At 41.7% G+C, this 24,888-nt stretch overlaps 1 protein-coding gene across 1 annotated transcript in view; it reads right to left on the minus strand.

The window, feature by feature from the left end:
- Positions 1-24,888, minus strand: part of Dnah5 (dynein axonemal heavy chain 5) — a 301,350-nt gene that overhangs the window by 217,052 nt on the left and 59,410 nt on the right. The window contains exons 2-12 of the mRNA XM_032898676.1: positions 24,742-24,876; positions 20,666-20,750; positions 15,305-15,465; positions 14,374-14,595; positions 11,968-12,105; positions 10,805-10,981; positions 9,415-9,528; positions 8,438-8,545; positions 6,422-6,544; positions 5,419-5,634; positions 2,498-2,605 (exon numbers count right to left, since the gene is read on the minus strand). Of these exons, the coding sequence (XP_032754567.1) occupies positions 2,498-2,605; positions 5,419-5,634; positions 6,422-6,544; positions 8,438-8,545; positions 9,415-9,528; positions 10,805-10,981; positions 11,968-12,105; positions 14,374-14,595; positions 15,305-15,465; positions 20,666-20,750; positions 24,742-24,876 (1,587 nt within the window). The remainder of the gene's footprint in view (positions 1-2,497; positions 2,606-5,418; positions 5,635-6,421; positions 6,545-8,437; positions 8,546-9,414; positions 9,529-10,804; positions 10,982-11,967; positions 12,106-14,373; positions 14,596-15,304; positions 15,466-20,665; positions 20,751-24,741; positions 24,877-24,888) is intronic.

The following is a 24,888-nucleotide window of genomic DNA, read 5'->3' on the forward strand; positions in this document are numbered from 1 at the left end:
AACTCAGAATTGGGCTATTTTTAAGACTGAAAATGAGAGGTTTAAATATGTGAATGTGTGGGCATGTAGATATGCACACACATGTATATGAGCAAGTTAATGGTTGTGTATGTACATACACACACTGCTCTTCCAGACGTCCTGAGTTCAATTCCCAGCAACCACATGGTGGCTCACAACCATCTGTAATGAGATCCCATGCCCTCTTCTGGTGTCTGAAAACAGCTACAGTGTACTTAAGTACAATAAATAAATCTTTTTAAAAAAAAATTGGAGAGGGGAGAGAGGAATGAAATGATCCAAACATGGTACATAGGTATGACATTTTTTAAAATAAACCTTTCCATTTAAACAAAGAAGAAAGTAAGAGGCAAGCTTGCTAGGGAGTGTCAACTAATCTCTAATGCGAGGCTCCGGAACATTCGAACAGCCCTGCTCTGTGCTCTCTCTTGCTCTCGCTCTCACGCTCACGCTCCCACCTCACTCTCGGGGCAGTGGGGGGGGGGGGTAAATCACCCACATCATCTCTCAACCCCAGCCAAACAGGAAGACAGTGTTATTTCCTCCTGGGCTCACATCCTGTCCTGTGAGGGAGAACAGTGATCAAGTTCTATGGCTGTGTTGTAGGCTGGCCCCGCCCCTGTAAGTTTCCATTGGACTGCCCTTTTACCTTCGAATCCTCACTTTAGACACGGGATCAGGATACTGTTCATTTATAGCGGACCATTTTCCCTCCTCCCTCACCATTTTTGATGTCACCCCCACTCTTCTCCTTTGCTTTTTGAGTCTATAACCATTCCCCTTCTCTAAGTTCATGCACGCTCACATTTAAACCGAACCAGTGTGAGCAGTGAGGACAAGCCTACTTTCACAGGGTGTATCTTTCCTTTTTCACCATCCACAGTGTGGAAGCCTGACACACCACTGCACAGAGCAAAGACCGCTGTTTCGTTATTGATTGTTTTGACAGAGTTGTTTTGGTTTTTTTTGGGGGGGATTGTTTTGTGGGTTTTGTTTTTTAATAATTCTACATGTTCTTATTACAGAATTGAGAAAAAGTATGATCCCTCCCTCCAGGTGCTCAGGATCTATCTACATCCACAGAGGAGCTGCAGACGCGTGGTTAGACTGTCTAGAGCGGCACATAGATCCCAGTGTGACTTTCGGCCATTCTGAATGAGAGCAAGGAGGATCCCACTTCTAGGATTATGATGATTATTAAATCAATTCACAGACATCAAAGAAAAATGTCTGGGACTGGCTTCTATCTCCCTCTTCCTTAAACTTAACTCCTCCCAAAATACCTCATGGCATTTTCCCTCCATTTGCATGAATGGCCATTCTACCCTCTTGCTTCAGGAGGAAATGTGTGTGTGTGTGTGTGTGTGTGTGTGTGTGTATTCATATGTGTGCAGATTCAAGTACAAGGTGTATTGTGAGTGCAATTTATGCACATATTAATATTTGCAGGTGAAAAACCAAAGAATGAATTTGGGTATTGTGCTCCAGTAACCATCCACCTTTTGTGGAGACAAATTCACCAAGTAAGCAAGGCTACTGGCCAGAGAGTTTCAAGAATCCTCCTGGCCCCACCTCCATGCTGCCGTGGTTACACCCCTATGCCACCACACCTAGCTTTAAAAAAAGAATACATCGGTTCTGGGGCTCACATTCAAGTATCCACGCTTGTAAGGAAAGCACTTCATAGACTGTCCTAGTTCCCCATCCCAGTCTTATTCATATAGAGGAAAATGGGCCCCTACATCTGCTAAGGGTGAAAGAATTCTGCATCTTAACATAGCAGGGAAGTGCCAAGGTGTCTCCCACCCTAGATTCCCTGACTCCCATTACTGAATCCTTGTCGATTATCCCCCAGGATGTCCCATCTGCCCTTTATTATCACCCCACAACTGACAGGTTCTAGGCTGTGCACTTACCCCTAAAGCTGTCACCCAAACCCTTTCCCTGTGAACCTGGAGTTGGACTGCTTATGTGATGTGTTCTCAGATGCTGATAAAGGCCATGTTGCCAGGGGGGGGGGGCGCCTGAAAGTCAAGATGGCTGATCTGTACTGAGTAAGGATTGCGAGAAAGAAAGCAGCTGAGAGCAAGAGGGGCCTCAACCATGGTCTTCAAGACCAGCTACAGCCCTGCCTTTAGAATCTGCCAGGCATAGCTGACAGTTAGGTTACCCCATCATAATCGTTACCCTATAGTGACAACGGAACATGCATGCCACAGCCTAATGAAGCTACCAGGCATTTCAACAGAGGACGAAAGCTAACTTGCTAAGATCTAAGGCCGAAGATGTACAGAAGTCTGTGATTGCGAATCATTAGCCAAAGCTGTATTTATGATGCTTTAATCTAGGGAACGGAGCCTCCAGTGAGTCATTTGAATCACAAAATGCAGGCTGAGATTGCTGCCAACCCCCGCCCTCGCCCCCGCCCTTGTGGGAAGATGCCTCCGCCTCCCAGGGGCTTTACTATGCAACCTACGTGGAGCTCATTCGTCTGCTTGCAAAACTCATCATAATCTTGGTCAAAATCCATTTTCCGTTGATCTAAGAAGTTATACTCCTTCTTCTTTATGGCAGCAACAACGTCCTGAAAATAGATGAAAGGTAGAAGATGCTTTTTCATTTTCCTCTCAGTACACAGCACTTGGAGCCTTTCAATGCAGGACTTCGTAAAACGATTCCCTCAAAGATGTCTGTTTAAAGGAAATTTTGTATCTTCTACCTCTCATCGATTGGTGCTATCAGTTTTACACACAGTAAAATTCCGTCATCCCTCGTCCAGAGGAATCATCCAGGATAAATCATCTGTAAGGCTATACAGATTATCTGGACAAGTGCGTACAATTAAAACCACGTGTGAAAATAAGCAGGTGGTTTCTCAGAAGTTTCATGCAGTAATCACATCTGAAATAAGCTAAAAAGAAGCCCAGAGTTGAATTTAATAAAATGTTGCTTTGTTGAAAGGCTTAAGTGATCTCAAAGAATAAATAAGACGAGACTTTAACAAAATAAAAGCCAGCTAGTAAGAAAAAGGGGGAGCTATGATTCCCGCAGAAGAGATGTAACCCCCAAATCAAATACTTTGAATGAACCATCGAAGACACTCTACTGCTTTCAGATGCTCTAGAATTAATTACCTTTGTTCTCCTGTACATCTGCAGTCTGTGAGTAGGAAAGTATAAATTAAGCAATTCATCTCCTTGAAAACACTATTATCAGAAGTTTTGTTTGCTCAGAATGATGAGCAGTAATGACTTGTGATCATTCTTAACCAGGTACTAAGCCATTCTCAAACTCAGAGCTCCACACTGTTGACAGAGCATATAATTTTTATGAAGAGTATTGGGCCTCCTCCACGACCTCCTCTTCAAAGTCATTTCTGCTTAGGCATCATTCAAATCTCTCAATATACAAAAAATGCACAAGCTGCTCAACTTCTGGAATTAAGTCTACTAGTGAAAACAAGGTACTCTTTCTTGCTCTCCCCATGTGGACAAGAGTATTTACATATGGAGACTGTGAGCATGCATGTAGTATGTGACACGTTTGAGACAAATGTGGAGAAGCTGCGTTACTTAACTTTTTCAACATGTATTCCTTTTAATTTAATTTTGTTATTTTTTTAAGAGTTTCACACACCATGCTATTGTTTTTCAATATCTACATACCTCCCTCTCCCACTTCCAACTCCTTTCATGCTCCCTCCCACTGACTCTGAAATTCATGATCTTGTTTTCTAAAATTATTATTATTGAACATGTGATGTATAGGTAGCATATGTGATATGTACTTATGAACATATATATGCATATGTATGCATATGTATGTGTATATACAGATATATGTATGTACATATATGTATATATGGATGTATGTGTATGTATATACACATGTATACATGCGTGCATATGTATGTTATGTACATGCATGTGTATATGTATATGTGTTTACATGTATGTATATATGTATGTACATACATGTATATATGTAGATATGTGTATGTATATGCACATATATACATGTTTGTGTATATGTGTATATATGTGTGCATGTGTGTATATATGTTTATTACATGTATGTATACATATATATGTATATATGACACACACCTACCAAGTCTATTTAGTGTTGTTCATGTGTACCTATACTTAGGACTGACCACTTGAAACTGGATAACCCATCAAGGGGCTCATCCCTGAGGCAGGTTGATTTTCTTTTCTCAGTAACCATTGATTGTCTGTAGCTCTTCAGCTTTGTCAAATCTCCCTCATCCACATCGGCACTGTTGACCAGCATGGTCATTATGTGGGGCTTGTTTAGTCAACCACATTGTTGAGAATGCTTAGGTGCGATATCCCTGTCATGTCTAAAGACACAGTGGTTAATTCCCTGGCCCCCTGGCCCTTACAGTCTTCTCCCACTCTTCCACTGAGCCTCAACTGTGGGGACTGTGTTTGGATATACCAGCTGGGCCTGGAAACTCAGTGATCTCTCATTTATATACACAGGTGTGTTTGATACATGTGCGTGAGAATGCACGTCTGTGCTTATCACAGCCTGTCCATGGCAGTCAGAGAACAACCATTCAGAATCTGTAATCTCTTTCTACTGTGTGTTCTGAGGATCAAACTCAAGTTCTCGGCTTGCCAGGCAACCATCCCACTGGCTCTATATATACTTTAACATGTATACAAATAAAATGTATACAGACACTTACATGTCACTCAAATCTTGGTGTCAAACAGTGCCTGGGATACAGTGTGTTCTTCACCAACTATTTTTGCATGAATACAGTAAGAAAAAGAATATGAAAATCTACATATGAGTGGATGAGGAAGAACTGAATGCAGGCAATGGTCATGGGTATAAAAGGATATAGGCTATGTGTTTTTCTAGTTCTAATTACATTACGAAGATGTCAGGGACATTTGGGTCTTGGTGGTATATAAGTGTATAAAACATATTTAGTACTGAAAAATGTAACATCTAATGTGAAGTTCACAGCTTCTGCCTCAAATTCCAATTCTAATTGTATATAAGTTCATTAAGTTGTATGACTTTGGGTCTGGTTAATTTTGGTGTGTCATGATTTTATTTATTTCTAAGATTTTTTATAATAAAATGTATTTTTAGAAATTAAAAGGGAAATTATATTTTAACCATCCTCTTGTATTACTAAGGAAAATGCTTTTTCTTAAAGATTATTAACTTGAAACTATTGGGACTTCATCCTTGTAACCACACATCTGAGAAGAATGCAATTCTCAAATCTAATTTCCTATTTAAAAATCCAAACATTTTATATTATGTATTCCTGGTTTGTCTAAGTATCACTGTTCTGCAAAATATTTAAGTTTAGTTATGGGCAGTGACAGAAAATCATATTTAAATATATAATACCTGGTACTTAGTCACCATGTCTTCCAACCTCTCTATTTTGGAATCTTGCAGGACTGAGTATGTCTTGAAGGTCGTGAAGATGTCCATTATCTTGGCCAGACGTTGGTGGAAAGTTTCAAATTTTCCAAAAATATACATCTCACTAAAGTCAAATTGTTTTTCACTTGGATTTTGCTTAAGCTTTTGTTTTGTCTCCTGAAAGCAGCACTGGTACCCCTGGCAGTCAAGAGCAAAGAACATAAGGAAAATAGGACTCCGGTAGAGAACATATCTAAGAGTACAAAACCTGGGTTCAACCCCAGCATGAAAGGGAGGGGAGAGAGGGAAAGGAGGAGGAGAAAAGGATGGAGGGAGAAAAGGATGGAGAGAGGGAGGAGTAGGGGAAGGGGTGGAGGAGGACGGGGAGGGAAGAAGGAGGAAGGGGGGGGGGGGAGGGGCAGAGGGAGGGGGGAGGAGGAGGGGGAAGGGAGGGGGAGGAGCAAGGGAAGGGAGAGAGGGAGGAAGGGGCAAGAGGAGGGAAGAAGGAGCAGGAAGAGGGAGGGAGGAGCAGGGTTCATCTATTTCCGGAATGAAGGTGATGGCAAAATCTTTTCATAATTGTACTCCTTTGCATTTAGCCATCAGTCTGAAACATTATCTTTCCCCACCCAGCAATCTACTTTTTTAGTACAACTCAAACCTGTGTCTCGTCCTCCTTGGTCCCACAATTTCAGTAACAGAACCACCTTATTCGATCTCCTCACTGCTCTATATGATACTGAAAGCCATCTAATATTACTGACCAGTGTATCTCAGAACTTTAACAGAATAAATGAATAAACTTCCTCGGCATGCTTATTAACACTCAATTTTCGTAGCAAGGAAGTTATTTTGTAAAAAGAAAATAACTACTCTTCTGTTTGACAACCAAGAAATATCATTGTCAAATGATTTAATACAATCTCAGAAACGTAGCACAAAGAACAAGATACAGGAGCACACCGCTGAGCTCCAGTACCGTTACCTGCTTAAGTTTAATCGCAGCTGCTATTTTTTGCATAACAATGTCCTGAGGCTGGCTCCAGATGGTGGCAGTCCCATTGTTGGTGATATGGGCTTTACATGCAGATATCATCTGATTTGTCACCTGGAATTTTCAATAATTAATGATGATGATGATGATGATGATGATGATGATGATGTCAGGTACATAAAACTCTTAATTATAAACCTGAATAGACTCTTCAAATCTTCTTCTCATGACCTCCATCTTTGGCTTTGCTTTTCCCTCACAGCACTGACCAGCCCTAACCCTCTCATACAGTCAAAATCCGCAGTCTGGATTGAAGTTGACCATCCCAGAATGATGGAGGAAGACTCATTGTCTTCAATGATGAGGCCAGTGGCTGGTTACTTAGTGTAGTGAATGGCTCCTCACCAACACCCCATGGAGGAGGTAGAGATTGGTGGAGGTAGAGGAGGATTATACAGGATGGAGAAGTGAGTGGCCCAAAGCTATTATATGGGCATGGATCATCAAAGAACAGATTTTAAGGCAATCTGTGAAACCAGAGTTGAACACACCATGAAAGGTCAACCATGGAGTCCACAGATTTATGCAAAAATGAAGATCTTAACCAACCAAAGGATTGGCTCCCCTGCCTAACAGCCACTAGGATTTCCTCTGCATGTCCCCTTCTCTAATGTCTACTCAATAGCTAACTGGCACTATGTCAAGTATAGCCTGACTTGATAGATCATGTCACCATGACCTGCAGTGAAAATATCAGAAACGGGACATCAGAGAAACATGGATAAAGCTAATGTAGGAAGCCACTGATATTATGTTCATCCCTCCAAACTTTCAAAACAACCTTATGTATTGTTTGTAAATAAATCAAAATCATAATTAAATGTCTGTCCACTATAAAAGGGATGGTACCAATCAGATCAAGAAGTGAGACTAGGGCTGGAGAGACGGCTTAGCAATTAAGAACACTTCTTGTTCTTACAGGGGACTCAGGTTAGATTCCCAGCACTTACATAATGACTAACAGCCATCTGGAACTCCAGGTCCAGGGGACCCAATAACCCCTTCTAGCATATTCAGACACCAAGCATGTGCATGGCACATAGACACCATACATGCAAGCAAAACTTCCATGCGAATAAAATAAAAATAAATAAATCTTAAAAGCGAGGGTAGAGACAGAGCCATATGTTCATGCCCGTTGGTTCCAGGACTGTATTGTATGTACTGTGTGTTGGAAGCTGGGTCAATATATAATGTCTTCCCTTCTTATACTATTGAAAATGTCGGGGTTGGGGATTTAGCTCAGTGGTAGAGCACTTGCCTAGTAAGCGCAAGGCCCTGGGTTCGGTCCCCAGCTCCAAAAAAAAAAAAGAAAAAAAAAAAAAAAAAAGAAAATGTCTGTTAAAAAGTTTGATCATTCGGTAGTCTCACAAGCACGTACAAATAATTTACACAAAATATCAATTAATCAGACAAATAAACTTTTGTGACTCATTTACCCAGGGAATATACCCCTCTGACCTAAAATACCTACAAGTCAGAGTATGGTCTTACAGTTGTAAACATCACTGTGGCTTGAGGCAGGATCATTCTAATTAATCACAAAAATTCTTGTCTCTTCAACTCTGAAGTATGGGGAATACAGCCATGAGCTACCATAACTGCTTAGTAGCATTTTTCATGATTAAAATTTGCACAACAAGAAATACTGGCAAGCTAAAAATCATACAAAAAAATTCTGAGAAGAATCTTAGCTTTTAATATATAAAAGAATGGAATATTTATTGTAGCGGTTACTTTAGGAAACAAGGCTTTGTTTGCCAAAAACCCACCTGCCACATGGAATTAATTCTATATCCATAATACAGAATTTAATTCTATATCTATAAGTACTCTTAAATATAAAGAGCACAGATACTCGATCAAGCCAAGTTAATAGATCTTTTTATTATCCAAAAATTGGCCATTGGCAGCTAGGTGACCACAAACTCTCTCCTACACACTCACCTTTACAAACAAAGACGTGATCTTCTCGGAGGTGTTATAGTAGTGAGAAATGCTGTAGATCATCTTAATTGCATTTATAAGTGTAGGAATAGCATCTATCATAGTTACCTAGAAGAGATTCCAGAAGTTTTCAGTGGAAAATATCAAATTAAGCAAAATTCTGAGAGCCTAATCATTCTATTTTCATTAAAATAAAGTTTAAGATTAACAAAATATCTTCAATAGTACCTGACAGTTTACACATATATTTTATAAACAATATTTTTTATTATTTGGGTCATATGTGGTGAGTCAAAATCTATTTCAGTACTAAAGGCTTGCTCTTCATGACAATTAGGTTATGCTAACTGTTGTTTTTATAATGCATATAAGCAGATATTTCCTAAAGCTAACAGACTCTTTTAGGGTGTAACCCAATAACTTTTCCCATAGTTCTTTGGGGTAAATTCTACACTATCAGTTTCAACACTGAGTGGGAAATGTAATGCAATGCATTTTTTAAATATAACATTTTCAAATATATAACATTCAAAATAAATGATGATGAAGAAACATGACAGATAAATGGATTATTAATACATACTAGATAGATGATAGATAGATAGATAGATAGATAGATAGATAGATAGATAGATAGGCAGATAGATGATAGATAGGGAAATAGATGATTGAAAGATAGATGAGAGATAGATGATAGCTAGATGATATATAGATAGATGAATGATAGATGATTGATAGATGATTAACAAATGATAGATAATTAATAGATGATAGATAGATAGATGATAGATAGATAGATAGATAGATAGATGCAGTCATAAGATATAAACAAAGCTATGTGAATGTACTTTTGAGAACATGAGATTTCTGAGAACTTTACAGCAAACATTCGCATTTGTCAACTAAAATTCAGAATTCCATTATGCCAGTGCAGAAAGGGTCACCAGTGGAGTAAAAGAGCAGAAACCTTGACTCACAGGGTCACTGCTGTACAGAGGGTCACAACATTTTTCCAGTGTGTACAAATATTTGACATTGTCCTTTGCTTCATTGGCTGCATCAGTGACCCTAACGTCTGCATCCCGCCAAACCTAAGCACAACACAGAAGAACAAGGTTCACACACTTATCCCAGACGATTGCAAAATAAGAGCTACTAAGTAAGCATCACTCCGATTCCCATCAGCATCTCTGCTTGCTTCCTGCCTCCTGCAATTAAAATAATGAATCTTAGAAGGATGTGGAAGAGCGAGTCAAAAAAATTAAATATTTAAGGACATTTATTTTGTGATTTCTCTTGTATATTCTATTCTAACAGAGACTAGCATAGCCCTGTTTAAAAAAAAATGACAGCAGCCTGCAGTGTGGCCACCAGACTAGCTTCCTGTCTCCTGCTGCTCTCCATATCCTCTCCATTCCAACCTGAGTTCTCCCTCCCACAACCCCCATCCTTGTGGCCCTATACCTGTGTCCATTTGATGACACACCAAGTATTTATTTTAACTACCAACTATCTGTTGGGACATTAAAATAGAAAGCTATCTACATAGTAAAGGGGATGTAGCATTCAGAATTGGCTTTATGCAAATCCTAATGGTAGTAATTCTGAACTATACTGTAGCACGATGTATAGAGTCTCTCTAAAACAGTGACTTGCTGCTAATGAATAGAGTAGTACAGAAGTAATGATGCTTTGCTCTCGGGTGTTAGTTTGCAATGTGCCTTCTAGACTGGGTGCCCTCTCACATATTCTGTACTTCTCTTTAAAGAAAGCCTGGTGCCCCACCCATGAGCTGCCCATGGAAGGGAGCATGTGATGAGAACTGAAGGATGCCTCTGACCAACAAAGAGCAGCCCTGTCAGCAGCAAACTTAGAAGCAAGCCTTCCCTGTGTGAACCCGCAAAGGAGCCAGCAGCTTAGATGCAGCCTCCTAGGAAGCTTGAGTCAGAAGACGCTGGCTCAGCTACACGGCAATTGCTGGTCTGAGGTAAAAATTCTGTTTTCAGCTCATGAGCTTTGGGGCTATGTGCTTTGCAGTATACAAGTAATACATGAGGACTTAAGACTTCACAGTTGCTGCATCTGTATTGTCTGAATGTGTGCATGTGTTCTTGTCAAGTCGTGTGATCGCATTGTATCTCACTAATTGCAACGCTCACTAATAGTGCGTTTGCACGCAACAGCCAACAAATGTCTTTAACTCGAAGGCTGATTCCCGGTACCCAAAGTTAGGTGACAGTTATTACCCAGTCCTAAAGATTTCACACTGGTAAAATAACACCTTTCTGATCCTTATTGCTCTGTGGAGTTGGGGACGAAGAACTCTCCTATTCACATACTTCAAATCGTGGCAAAATGGCTACGAACCTTCAGAAGCTTGGACTTGGCCGCGGCAAGCACCGCCAGCACGGCCTTCACATCGGGGCTTTTCAATTGATCTAAAAGGTAATTAAATTTGGAGAGCCTTTTTTTCCAGTGCTCCAACTCTGCTCGGGGCCCAACATCATCTGCTTCCTTCCGCAGCTGATTGTTCTCAGCGAGGATCTGTAGATGCGGAAGAAGAACAATTGTGTAAAAGCCCTGCATGAGCCCAAAAGAAAAAATAGAAACAAAGAAAGGACACCGTATGAACCATGTATCATATTCAGTTCCGTGGCTCTAATGATGGATTTCGACTAACCCAACAGGCACCTTTATTTTTTCCGATTGACTTTCACTAACAATGGCTTAGGTGATGTCTTCGAATGAGCCCCGGATGCCATGAATGTATGCAGCTTCCTTGCCTGTTCTTTAAATGCATTACCTGAAGCAACACAGCCTCAAGAAACTCCATGCCCTAAGCAGGGTGACTTTATATGTACATATTGTTTGCACGGAAGAGTCACCTCCATTTAGACCTTTTCCAAAACTTTTGAAAGGCTTTTTGTGTGTGTGTGTGTGTGTGTGTGTGTGTGTGTGTGTGTGTGTGTGGAGGGGGGGTGGCATTACAAGTTTATGCAGGTACCTTTAGAAGCCAGATAAGGGTGTTTGATACCCTGGAGCAGGAGTCCCAGATAGTTCTACATCGCTTGATGTGAATGCTAAAAACTGAACTCAAGATGCCTGCAAAAGCAGCAAATGCTCTTAGCCACTTAGAGCCCTCCATATACATGCATATATACTATTAAATATGTATAAATGTATAGTTAAGTCTGAAGCTCTCAGTCGAAGGACACAATGAATTAGGGACCTCTCCCATACTTCTACACAAGTTTTCTCAAGAAGAATTAGCAAAGTGTAGCCTTTTAGTCACTAAGCTCACAAAATCACCTATTTGTACATCCTCAGAGCCCTATTCTTCCTTAATAATGACCATAAATAAGTGACCTTCTTCCTTAATAACGACCATAAGTAGAAGCCACACTGAAGCTCCCTTCTTTATTAGATTTTGTGGTATGACAGGGGAACGGTGAGGATACCAGGATAGTATTCCTCCATCAGTGTCTTTGGTGATGTGGCTTCTGAAATGATCACGGGTTTCTGGGAGTTACCTGTTCCATCTGTTTGATCCACACTCTCATGCAACACTCTACTTTTTCCACAGTCTCCGGGTTACTAGCAAGAGCCAAGTAGTCCATGGGTTCCTTCAGAGATTTTAGTTCAACTATGTCACATTTTTGAAGGTTCACCTAATTAAAATTAAGATTACAATAGTAAGAAAAATGTTTTAAAATGCCTATATACACTTTTTTGGTCAATTTGGGTCTAGTTGGAGCTCAATAGAATCTTAACATCTTTACTACCTTGATCACTCAAAATGCTTATTGAAAGGGCAAGAGAGTCAACCTTAAGGAAATTAGCACAGAAGACAGAAGTGGGTAATTCTCAATCTATCACTGAACTCCTTCTTCGAACTAATGAGGGAAAAGATTCCCGTGCCTTCATGGTTAGCAAACTTCAATTGCAAATGCCTGGGTTCAGTTTAGAGTGCACTGACCCACAAATAGGCACACATGGCATATAAAATCACAATATGGCCCTCTCTGCTTCTACAAACACTTTTCCTTCTGGCGGAAGGGTTCCTTAAAACGTGTGCGCATCTCAGAACTCAGTGCTTGAATTTAATTCAGCTTTACCCTCAATAGAGATATGAGTCATAGCTCAGCAGGTTCAGCCATTGCTCTAATAGAACTGCCATTGCTATATGTCACTTACAAGACCTAACATGGAGTCACAAAATTAAATAGAGCACCAGTGAATGTTCAAGAGAGAAGGGCATGGGGGTTGGGGATTTAGCTCAGTGGTAGAGCGCTCGCCTAGCAAATGCAAGGCCCTGGGTTTGGTCCCCAGCTCCAGAAAAAAAAAGGAGAGGGGGGGGGCATGGAAGTGTGTGCAGGTACCTCCTACTACCAGGGTCTGCCAAGGGAACACACACACTGGAATTCCTCCTGAAGTCTGCTCATTGCCTTCCTCATGATTCCTAATAAACCCTGTCAATGTTCATCCTTGATAGTCTCTGCTGCTGCTTTCCAAGTTCACTGGTTGGACAGTTTTACAGGCCTTTGGTTCCAAGCCAAGTTCTGCATCTCCCCAGTTCAACTAGTACGACTCAGAAATCTGATTCCACAACCACTTCCTTCCCCACCCTCAATGCTCCCTCACAGAGCTCTCTCACACCTACTCAAGTAACATAAGCACCCAAGACACCCTATGCTTCTGCTGCCACTGATTCAGCTTCAACCGACCTTCCAGCACTCCGCCATGGTCCCACACACCTACTTAATTGTGCACAAAACTAAGAAGGAAGGAACACATACCCCTGTCTGAATAAAATTTGCTTGATGCCCCAACTTAGTATAGTTTCCAATAAAATTATTGAAACAAGCTCAGTATTCCCTGGAGTGGTGGGGAGCTGCCTTGCGTGGTTACCATAGGAACCACATCCTCCTATCACAAATACCTGACTTTGGCTGGACATCTTCACTTACTTATCTCTCTGTCTCTATGCCCCTCTCTGTATCCGTCTATGTCTCTCTGTCTCTTTGTCTCTCTGTTTCTCTAGCTCTGTATATGTGTGTGTGTGTGTGTGAGATACACACACACACACACACACACACACACACACATTCCAGATACACATGTGTTACAACCACCAACTTCCTAAATCATTCATGAAATGTGCTTCACAAGTCATATAAAAGGCAAATCTCATATTTGCTAAGCTTATTACTAAAACTGGTTTAGCCACAGGCTAAACTACCAGACTCAACACCCTCCAGGCTTTTAATTCCTTTCTCCTTCTTCCACCACTTCTGTATTTTCCATTCACCCCATCCTGCCCCTTCCTATTTAATACACGCACACATCTACATACACAGAAACACACACACATGCACACTATACACATATACACACAGACACACACAGATGCACACATCTGTAGGTCCAAACCTCTTTTCATTTTAGGATATGCATCCATGTCACAAGTGTTCCATGCTCCATCTGACAAAGTGAGTAAAACCTTACATTACTACAAACCAGCAGCTTTCAACCTGTGGGTCACAAACTCTTTGGGGGGGTCAAACGACCCTTTTACAGGAGTCGTATATCAGATACCCTGCATATCAGATGTTTACATTACAATTCCTAACAGTAGACAGTTACAATTATGAAATATCAATTTAATAATTTTATGGTAGGGGAATGCTAAAGGGCCAGAGCATTAGAAAGGTTGAGAACCACTGCTATAAACATTCTTATGTAACTCAAAAGCAATAAGCCATGCATACTGTGTTTAAATCAAGCCACAGTCACACCCTAAGAATATGCTAAACTTATCTACAAACACTTTCAAGTCTTAAGACACAGTAGAACAAAGGCTGTATAAGAAAATCATCCCCTCATATTGTGTTGCTGGGAATGGAACTGTTTTTAATGAGCCGCTTGCTCCTCCTTACCTTCTCCTTCAGACTGTTCTGCGCACCTGACAAGATGCCCACAAAGCCTTCCAGAGAGCTCAGGAACTCCTGCTGAATGCTGGATGCATCCTGTAGTCCCTCCAGCTCACCCCAGCCATGGCTTGAGGCCCTGAGAGCTGGGATGAAGATGTCTGAGAGCAGACGTCTCACGCTGTTCAACAGGCCCCCATCTGCAGTGTCTAACATGTTAAAGCTCACCTCCTGGAAAACAGTTTCATCGTAAAAATTAGCCTCGATCGCTGCATAACAATGAGGTCGCTGAACATGTTAATTAACCAGATAGTGAGTAGATCGTTTTTTTTTTAATATCCTGTTTGAAGGTCCAAATTATAACCCTCTAAATAAAAAATGAAATAAATTGGATTCTAGATGTTTACCGGTTGATTTTGCCACAAGAGAGTAATGAGGTCACGCAACCTCTAACAGACAGGGGACAGCTATATGGGTGCGGTTTGCTTCATGAAGAACATAAACCTGTACACCCACTTTTAGAAATCTTGTCACTAAGTAAATTATTTGGTGGGAAAGTCTTTTGGAAAGAAAAGAGCTCCCTCTGTACACAGATACAACGTTGTGTGGATATTTTATTAGGAAATTGAATATCAATCCCTCATTATCAAAAGACAAGAAGTTCATATCTTAATTGGCTATCTTAAACCCTAAATAAAAATTAAATGGGAGAGGGGCGTTCTTGCTACCTATTTATTTATTTATCTGTACATGTATCCAGGGGATTTAACTGAGAACCTTGCCTATGATAAGCAAGCACTCAGCCACTAAACTAAAGCCGCAGCTGCTGAAGGCAGCCTTAGATACTTTAAATAGCCTGTGCTATCTCCTCAAGGCAGGGTAGGGTAGATGTGACTAATGCACAAGGTTGGAGATCTGAGATAAATGGCTGCCGCCTTACCCAGTGTATGTTCTCAGCCGTGATAGCTTTGGATGGGTCAGCCCTGATGAAGAACACGCATGCTCCCATAAGAGCAACGTCTTTTCCTTCGGTCACGAACACCTTGGGCTTTTTCATCTTTCCAGACGCAGGGTTCACCCCTCCTGAGGAACCGAACTGCCCTACAGATACAAAACAATCTTAGTCTCGTGAACACTGCTTGTGGTGCACAGGGTTGCCACCTAGGATGAAGATTCCTTCTAGAAATTACTATGGCTGACCTGCCGGTGTCCTTCAGGCAGACCCATCACTTGGATAATCTCTAGTCTCATCCTGAAAGAGATCTAAAAGGGTCTGCTGGGTTCTAGATCATGGGGGCAGTGAGAGAGACTGGGGTGGAGATAGGGTGGGAGGAAAAAAATCACTGATGGGCATACACCGTGTTCCAGAATCTCCCCTGGGCACCACACCTACACTACAAACGCTTACAACCCGGCGGCACCTGTGAGCTTTCCTACGCTGCCACGGATGGCAGAGGCAAAGCCAAAGCCAGCCTTACCTACAAACTCAGGACTCACTTCAGCGACACCATCATAACCCAGGCTGCGGGTTAGTTCTGTATAATGCTAGCATCAGGCCTGGGCAGAGAGGTAAGGTGACAAAGAAACTGATGTTCTTGCTCTAGGGTGAACTCTAGGGCTTTAACCTCCATCTGTTTCCTAACTGCATGACCTTACCTAATAATTTCCCATTTTATGTGTATGGGTGTGGGGCCAGGGAGCCGTGGGACCTGGGGAAGCTGGCCTGGAGCAAGAGTCGGTTCCAGGTGTGTAGAAATCCTAGAAATTTCACCTTTAGATGGCCAGAAGGACAGGTAGCCAGGTTAAACTCCCCCTTCCCTTATAAAGCTATTCCCAGCAGCACCCACCAGGAATTCCTCCTTATGCAAATGAGGCATCCCTGACACCCTGGCCCCAGCCAATGAATTACACTTACCCTAATAGCCCTAATCATCACCCAAAGGTTTAAATAGTCTTTGTTCCCCACATTAAACTGATCTGTCTCCCAAGAGTGTTCTCTATGTGCTCACCTCACCTGAGGTCTCTAAGCTCCAGCCGTCCTACCCCACTTTACCTCTCAGGATCCACTAGTGGTGATCATGGGCCGATTGTGAATGGCATGTGGATGTTCTGCCTGCCTGTATGTTCCCACATGTGTGACTGGTGCCCGGAGAGGCAGAAGAGGCGTCAGACGGTTGGATTTCAGTTGTACGTGGTTGTATATAGACACCACGTGGACACATAGGGCTTGACCTGCACCCTCCGCCATAGCACCCAGTGTTCTTTACCTCAGCAGCTCCTCTCGAATTGTTTAAAAATAGGATAGGCTATTCTAACTTAACATGTTTTGTAGAATTTATGCAGGATAGTTTTTGTGATCACTAAAGGAATTTGTGTATGTGAACCACTTATAAAATTCTCTGAGCGTATTTGCTCATCAAGCATTATCAGAAAAATCAGAAAGCTCATGTTTGTTGTCCAAGAGTGTTGTCTGCAGAGCGGCTCAGTTCAGTACAACAGAACATGCTCTGTCTTGTCCCTTTGTGTTCAAGTGCATGCTATGTCCTAAGTGAATGGAGGGTTCCGCTTACTGCCACTGAGAGAGAGGGTGGTGCTCAGGGAAGAAGGTGAGCTAAGGCAGTGAAATGGCAATTGTAATTTGAGCCCTAAGCCATCTCTTCCCTCTAGGTGCTTCCTCCTAGGAATTTATCGAAGGAGCCCCAAAAAGGGAAAGCCAGGTATTCAAGTGAGGTGCACCTCTCATGACCGCACTCTCACTAGCAGATTGGAGACAAGACAAGGAATTTCAACCAAGGCTCTGATATGGGAGATGGCAGAAAACAAGAGTCTCAAGGAAAATCTGGGGTGTGGGCAACAGTGCATAGGAAGTGGGAAATCCTTCCACGTTTGCTTCAAGTCAAAAAGGAGGCTGCCTCAGAGCTGAGTCCTAGCTGCCTCAGAGCTGAGAGGCTTCCTGGGATGCTGAACTCCCAGTCAGTCCTAGAGCCAGAAAAGTCTCAGGCAAGGGAAGGCAGCTGCCAACCTCAGGAAGGAGCAGGGTTTCAATCCAACCTCCTGGAAAGATGGAGTTATTTATGCCTCCTGGGCCTTAAGGAATGCAATGAGCTGGTGCCTGTTGCCAATAAATCCAGAGAGGAGTGGGTCTGAGATGGGAGCTAACAGAATGCCCACTGGGGAGATGATGTAACTACTTCAATGGAGTAAGTACTTCCATTGAGTCAGGTGAAGAGATCTCTGAGAAGAGAACATTCCATGCAGCCACTTTCTATTGCTCAAGAGGTATTCTGGGAGGGCTGGAGAGATGGCTCAGCAGCTAAAAGCACTGACTGCTCTTCCAGAGGTCCTGATTTCAATTCCCAGCAACCACATCGTGGCTCATAACCATCTATAATGAGACCGATGCCCTCTTCTGGTGTGTCTGAAGATAGCAACAGTGTCCTCACATGCATACAACAAATAAATCTTTAAAAAAAAAAAAAAGAGGAATTCTGGGAAGGTGCAAAGCAGAGGTAATTGCTAGGCCCGCTGAAACAGTGAGGCAGTTCTATAAGGACAATACGTCCCTGTAGGCTATGCAGCCACTGCTCCATGGGGACCCACCATGGCCACAAGAGCTCATTGAGCTCAGCAGTGGCAGTCAAGTATAAACTTCCCTCTCACCCTTACTTCCTGCCTGTGCCTGGCCTCAGATCTCACACAGACACTAATGTACCTGGGCTGAGGTAGGAGGAGGGAGGAAGCAAAGGAGAATTGTGAGTTTCTTTCATGCTGCATGTGGAGACCTTCAATAGCCCTGGACAAGGGTCAGAGGAAGCAGAGATGAATGCAAAGAAGAGTGAGTTTACTTCTGGCCAGCTCGTTTGCTCGACTGGACACTCTCGTTGTTTTAATCAATATTGTGTTTTCAATTTGAAATGACCATAAGGTTTTTTTCTTAAGAATTTCTAGAAAAGCCATCCAAGGGCTTGATTCTTACTCCAAGGTCAGAAGAACTATCCATGCCGAAAAGATTGAAAAAGAGAGTGAAAGAGAAACAAAAAGCCTTGTTTATATGTTGGGAAGCTATAAGCCCTTCTTGTTCCGTGCAATTTATATGAAACGGGCAATTTCACCCTGGGCATAGTTATGACTGAACATGCTTCCTGGTATAGCTCATGTTCTACAATGTGAGATGAAAATCTAATCTTCTATCTTTTGATTCTTTTTACTCAAAATGTAATGCACTTTCTGTGGAAAAAATCAAATTTATAACTTAAGAAATGTCAGTCATCCAAGATTTTCACATGTATTTCTCTCTCTCTCTCTCTCTCTCTCTCTGTCTCTCTCTCTCTCAATGTCAATCTCTTAATCTCTGTCTGTCTGTCTCTCACTCTCACTCTGTGTGTGTGTTTATGGTTGTGTATAAATCTGCATGCATGAGTGTGCACACATGTGTGAACACATATGCACACAGTCAAAGGTTGACATTGAGTGTCTTTTTGTTTTTCATTAATTAATCTGTTTCCTTCATAGAGCTTCCCCTCCCTCCTCTCTGCCCAGGTTGCCTGCCTTTGGATCACTTTCCCTTAACTGGGCTTTCTTGTCTAGACTCAACAAAAGAAGATTTGCCCAGTCCTATTACAACTTGATGTGCCCAGGTAAATTGATATCCATGGGAGGTCTCCCCTTCTCTGAGAAGAAAGAACATAGAGTGACTTTATTAATTAATTGTTCTTATGTTCTTTAAGTCAAGCTCTCTCACTGAATCTAGAGCTCACCAGTTGCCTAGACCAGTCAGCCAATGAGCTCCAGAAATCTTCCTGTTTCTTCCCTCCCAGTGATGAAATTATGGGCATCAGGGTGTTTTAACAAGAGTTCTGAAAATAAAAACTCAGGTCCTCATGCTCGTGTGGGGAGCACTTTACCAATCAAAGCATCTACTCAGGCTCCATCCACCAACAATTCTCTGGGAAACAAAGAATGTTCATGCTACCTGACAAAATCAATAACTATTTCCAATTTTTAAAGGTCTTTAAGGGGTGAATATAATACTATAAGCATAATATACTTAGTCATATCCCTACTTTGGACTTAAAATGATATTGATCTAATTAAAAACATAATGAGATAAAAAAAACATAATAAGATACAGAAGCTGAATTCATATACTTACAATATTTTCTTAAGTGTATTAAGTATTAAGTATTAAATCCATCATTCAACATTACACATTTCGATAAAAACCCACAGTAAATAAACATAATGTGGTATTTAACTGACAGAAGTTGATGCTATGTTTATTGACAAGCATATGTTATTCCTCTGTTCAAAACCCAGTACCTACCGGAACTTCTAGAACATGGCTACACAGAAGGAACTAGCACAAAAGAAAAATAAGTTCTGTCCAATTGTCCCCAGCCCTGTCCCCCATTGTCATTAAGGCAAATCAAAAGGAACACAAAGCAATTCGAACATCTAGGATAACTATCATTCTCCATCCCCTAACCTGAAGGAGAAAATGGGCATCTTTCCACAGTCACACACACACACACACACACACACACACACACACACACACACACACACTTTATATGCACACCATACATACACACTACAAAGACATTACATACATATACCTTGTGATGGTGTGTAATGCTTGGCCCAAAGACTGGCACTATTAGGAGGTGTTGCCTTGTTGGAGTAAGTGTGTCACTGTGAGCATGGGCTTAGGATCCTCACCCTAGCTGCCTGGAAGTCAGTCTTCCACTAGTAGCCTTCAGATAAAGATGTAGAACTCTCAACTCCTCCTGCACCGTGCCTGCCTGGATGCTGCCATGTTCCTGCCTTGATGATAATGGACTGAACTTCTAAACCTGTAAGCCAGCCCCAACTAAATGTTGTCTTTTATAAGACTTGCCTTGGTCATGCTGTCTGTTCACAACAGTAAAACCCTAACTATGACATACCTCACACACTACATAAACAAACACAACACATATACATCCACAAACACAACATAGGCACCGTATACTACACACACACACACACACACACATGTACCACACGTACACACCACAAAAATATCACACATGTATACACACTCACCACGCATACACACCATAAGGACATCATTCACACATAAACAACACACATGTATATCACACATACACATCACAAAGGCACTACATAACATATACACAACACATACACAGACCCCCTAACCCAGCAAGGCATAAGCCTTAGTCCTCCATTAGGTTTCCTCTTTTTGCCACTTCAGAGGAATTAAATGGTATCTATGTTATATCATGTCAAATATCAATACCTGCTTCTGCTCCCTCCACATCCTGATAGTAAAACATGAGATGACGAAGTCCTCCAACAGCAAAAAGCTGGTCGATTCTTTCAATCTGGAGAAAGGTAAGGTAACATTTTTGTTCTGAATTAGAAAATGTATTTAATCAGTACTGATGGCATAGCAAATCAATTCACTGCCATTTTCTTATTCAAACAGTACTGTACCTATTATATCTCCTAGACAGGCATATTCTTTTTCCTAATATAAGAAAAGAATGTCTCACTATAGTAAGCACTCAATTCAAAGAAGTAATTTCACTGATTATAGAAGTATTTGCTAGGTATGTATATTTGACAGACCTGTCCTTTAGTTTTTTGCTAATTCCCCAAAGTAGTAAGCTGTTGAAAGGAGATATAAATATAAAAGAGTTTTGTGCTCAGTAAATCTGAAAGAGAAAGCAAATCTTCAATGCATAGTTAACACACTAAATATAATTAATATTTAAATATAATAATCTTCCAAAACTTCTTTGAGAACATATATTGCAGCCACCTGACACAGTTACATTCTGAGAGCCAGTGTACATCCACCTGAGGCACGGCCTGATAACAGAAGCACTTCTTGCAAGTAGCCTATAGCATGGTTCGGAATTCCTATGAGAAGAGGGAGGATAGACTGAGAGATGGCACAGTCCGCAGAGCACTTGAAGGGTCTGAGTTGGGATCCTCAGAACTCTCTCATAAGAAGCTCATCATAGTGACACAAGCTTATAACCCCAGTGACAGGATGCCACACACTTGATGAGAAGTGAAGACGGGATACTAGGAAGCTTGCAGGTCACGTTGTAAAGTCCTAGGCCAATAAGAAACCTTGTCTCATATAAAGATAGAAGGCACCTAAAGACCAACATCTAAGGTTGTTATCCGACCTCCACATTTGCACTGTGCATGCATGCACCCAAATCCACATGTGTGAGCATGCATGAGCACACACACACATACACACACACACACACACACTCACATTCACACACACACACACACACGACTCATGATGGGTGGACAAAAAAATTAAGAAGACAGAAGGATGATGCATATTCAAAGGAATAGGTAGATTAATTTAGATAGATAGATAGATAGATAGATAGATAGATAGATAAATAGATAGATAGATAGTAGGTATATGATGATAGGATACACACACACACACACGGATAGATAGATACATAGATAAGATAGAAAAGAGGAAAGGTTTTGTGATGGTTTGTATATACTCAACTCAGGGAGTGGCACTATTAGAAGGTATGGCCTTGTTGGAGTAGTTGTGTCACTGTGGGCTTGGGCTTTAATACCCTTGTCCTAGCTGCCTGGAAGCCAGTATTCTGCCAGCAGCCTTCAGGTGAAGATGTAGAACTCAGCTCCCCCTGCACCATGCCTGCCTGGATGCTGCCACGCTCCTACCTTGATGATAATGGACTGAACTTCTGAACCTGTAAGCCAGCCCCAATTAAATGTTGTCCTTTATAACAGTTGCCTTGGTCATGGTGTCTGTTCACAGCAGTAAAATCCTAACTAAGGTAGATCTGCACACTCCTTAGGATGGCTACTACCAAATAATAAACATACAAAATTGTGGAGAAGGGTACAAAATTTCTTTAAAAAGTTAAACTTGAAATTATTATGTGATCCATCAGTCTGCTTGTGATTATATGTCACAAATCTCTCTGAAATCAGGATCTCAAAGGGATGCTTGTATCCTCAAGTCTACAGTGGTTTTGTTCATAGTGACCTCCAGAAAACGTGGAAACATGCTGTGAATGAATCAGCAAAGTCTGGCACCTGTAAACAGGGAAAGATACTCAACTTCAATAGGCAGAGATCTTCTGACACAGGCCACATCGTGGATGAACCTTTATGATGGCTAATCTTGGAACTAGATCTGGAGTCCAGTGAAAGACACTATGGGAGATTTTCTTGACCAGGTTGTTTGAAGTGAGAAGACCAAACCTTACATGTGGATGTGCCGTTCTGATCTAGACAAAAGGAGGAGACTTTCCTGTGTGACTGCTTGCTTTCAATGTTGCAGGCAAGTTTGTCTGTGCTGCATTCCTTTGCCGATACTAAAATCAGCTTCTTTAGGTCTAACATAGGTATAAGACCAGCAGATCACCAGCATCCTCCAGGCCTTTGATGCTAGACTGGGACTGCTGAGATTCCATAAACTGGACAACTGCTAGATTCTCAGCCTCTCCAGACTACCCACACTGCACTGTATACACCAACTCTGTGAGTGTGAGTGTGAGTGTGTGTGTGTGTGTGTGTGTGTGTGTGTGTGTAGTCTATCAGTTTTGTTCCTCTAGAGACCTCTGAGTAACACAACCATGAAACATTGCACTAATGAAATAAATCAATCCCTTAAGGATAATTACTGTATAGTTTCTCCAGTTTGAAGACAATCGGGCCAGGTTAATGAGGAAAGCTAGGTGACCCTCCCTATGCTTCCTGTTTTAGAATAGTATTGTCAACCTACTGTATGATAGATTCCAATGAGATTAGAGGTGAGACCCACCTAGACCAGAGACTGGTGCAGAGCAGATTTTCAGTAAGTGTCACCTGTGCTGAAAGAGAGAGGAAGAACTCTCCTCTTAACAGGGTCTTTTTCCCTTCATTGTCCCCTAATTCCTACCGTGGAGTACACTCCATAGACTGCATTGTAAAAACAACTCTGTGTTTATGCATTTACGCTAGCTGACGAATGAGTCTGGGTAGTCCTTAGGTTCAGGACTCAGGGTTTCCAACTCAGGATTTACAGCAACAAAATGGAAATTCAAATTCAGCCATGGAGCCAAATGAGGTCTACACCACAGAAACTGACTTTAGCTCAAACTGGCACCGCCCTCTTCTGCCCCTTATCCATGCAGAGGCAGATGCTGGACATTTACTAGTTCAACACTGAAATGTGTCATCAGCACTCTCTCTTTCTTCCCTCTCTCCCTCCTTCCCTTTTCTTCTTGTTCCCTCTTTCTTCCTCTCTGTCTCCCCTCTCACATCATGTGTTTATGAAGTTAAGTCTTTGGGACTCTTACTAGGGCTCCTAATAGGTCTTTCTGACTCGAAGAAACTCTATCGTCTCTTCAGTTTATCCTCTCAAGGCCACACCTCATCCCAAATTTTTTAAAGGAAGTTGTGGCCAAGAAATCAGAGTTAGGAACAGAATAAACCAGTTCCAGATGCCAAATCAAAGTCACAGTTAGAAAACCATGGCACTGTTCAGTAGCCAAACCTAGACTAAGACACAGGAACCATGACAGAAGAATGGATGGAAGGATTATAAGAGCCAGGAGTGTGAATAACTACAAAGGAACAGCATCTTCTAGGCACAACAATGCATGTACACTTATGACCTGACAACAGCTATGGCTGTATGCAAGTGGTTTGTACAAGCTCATACCAGATAAAAATCCAGCATGGAATGGAGGGGTGATCAGGAAGTCTTACCCCTAGCTTAGGAGCTACTGGTGACTGATAGCTGCTGGGAGAGGAAGAGGTGTCTTTCTTTAAAGATTCAGTCCCCAAGATCCACCTCCCAACAGATGGTTCCACACTGAGGTTCCAACTAGCAGCACTAAGAAAGATCGGTGGATTAAAAAACAAACAATAGGAAGTAATAGTGGTAGGGGACACGAGAGAAATTTAAAGAGAGGAAATGGGGGTAGACTTGATCAAAATACATTACACAGATGTACAAAATTTTTAAATGTGGAAATAAATGAATATACATACATACATACATACATACATAGTCACTTCCATACATATAAAAGTCAGCGACTTGAAAGACAGTTTTATTCCCTAATCTCAGGTTCAAAACTAGCACAAGAACTCAACCTCGTTGGTTATAAAGAGACACAGGCACCAGGCACTGTCATCAAATTGTGGAACTCAAATAAGGACTACAAGTACCATCATTCACTCTGGAGAGCGGGATAGTCAAGAGACTTCTGCCTAACCCAGAGTGGAGCCCCTGCACCTTAGGCTGGCAGCTCTTCAAAGGCACAGCATGGGTGCTTGCAACAGGATGGTGAGAACACAAAAGTTTCCTACCTGATTACCCTCAAGAAGGGCATCTTCCACTTCCGGTTTGTTCAAGTCCAAACAGGAAGCTACAATTGCAAACAGATAGTCATGCCGCCCATCCAGACGAGCCCTCTTGGCTTCCTTCTCTTCTTTCAGTCGTTGCTAAAAGAAAGA

This window comes from Rattus rattus, chromosome 3 (genome assembly GCF_011064425.1).
Source record: "Rattus rattus isolate New Zealand chromosome 3, Rrattus_CSIRO_v1, whole genome shotgun sequence".
NCBI lineage: Eukaryota > Metazoa > Chordata > Mammalia > Rodentia > Muridae > Rattus > Rattus rattus.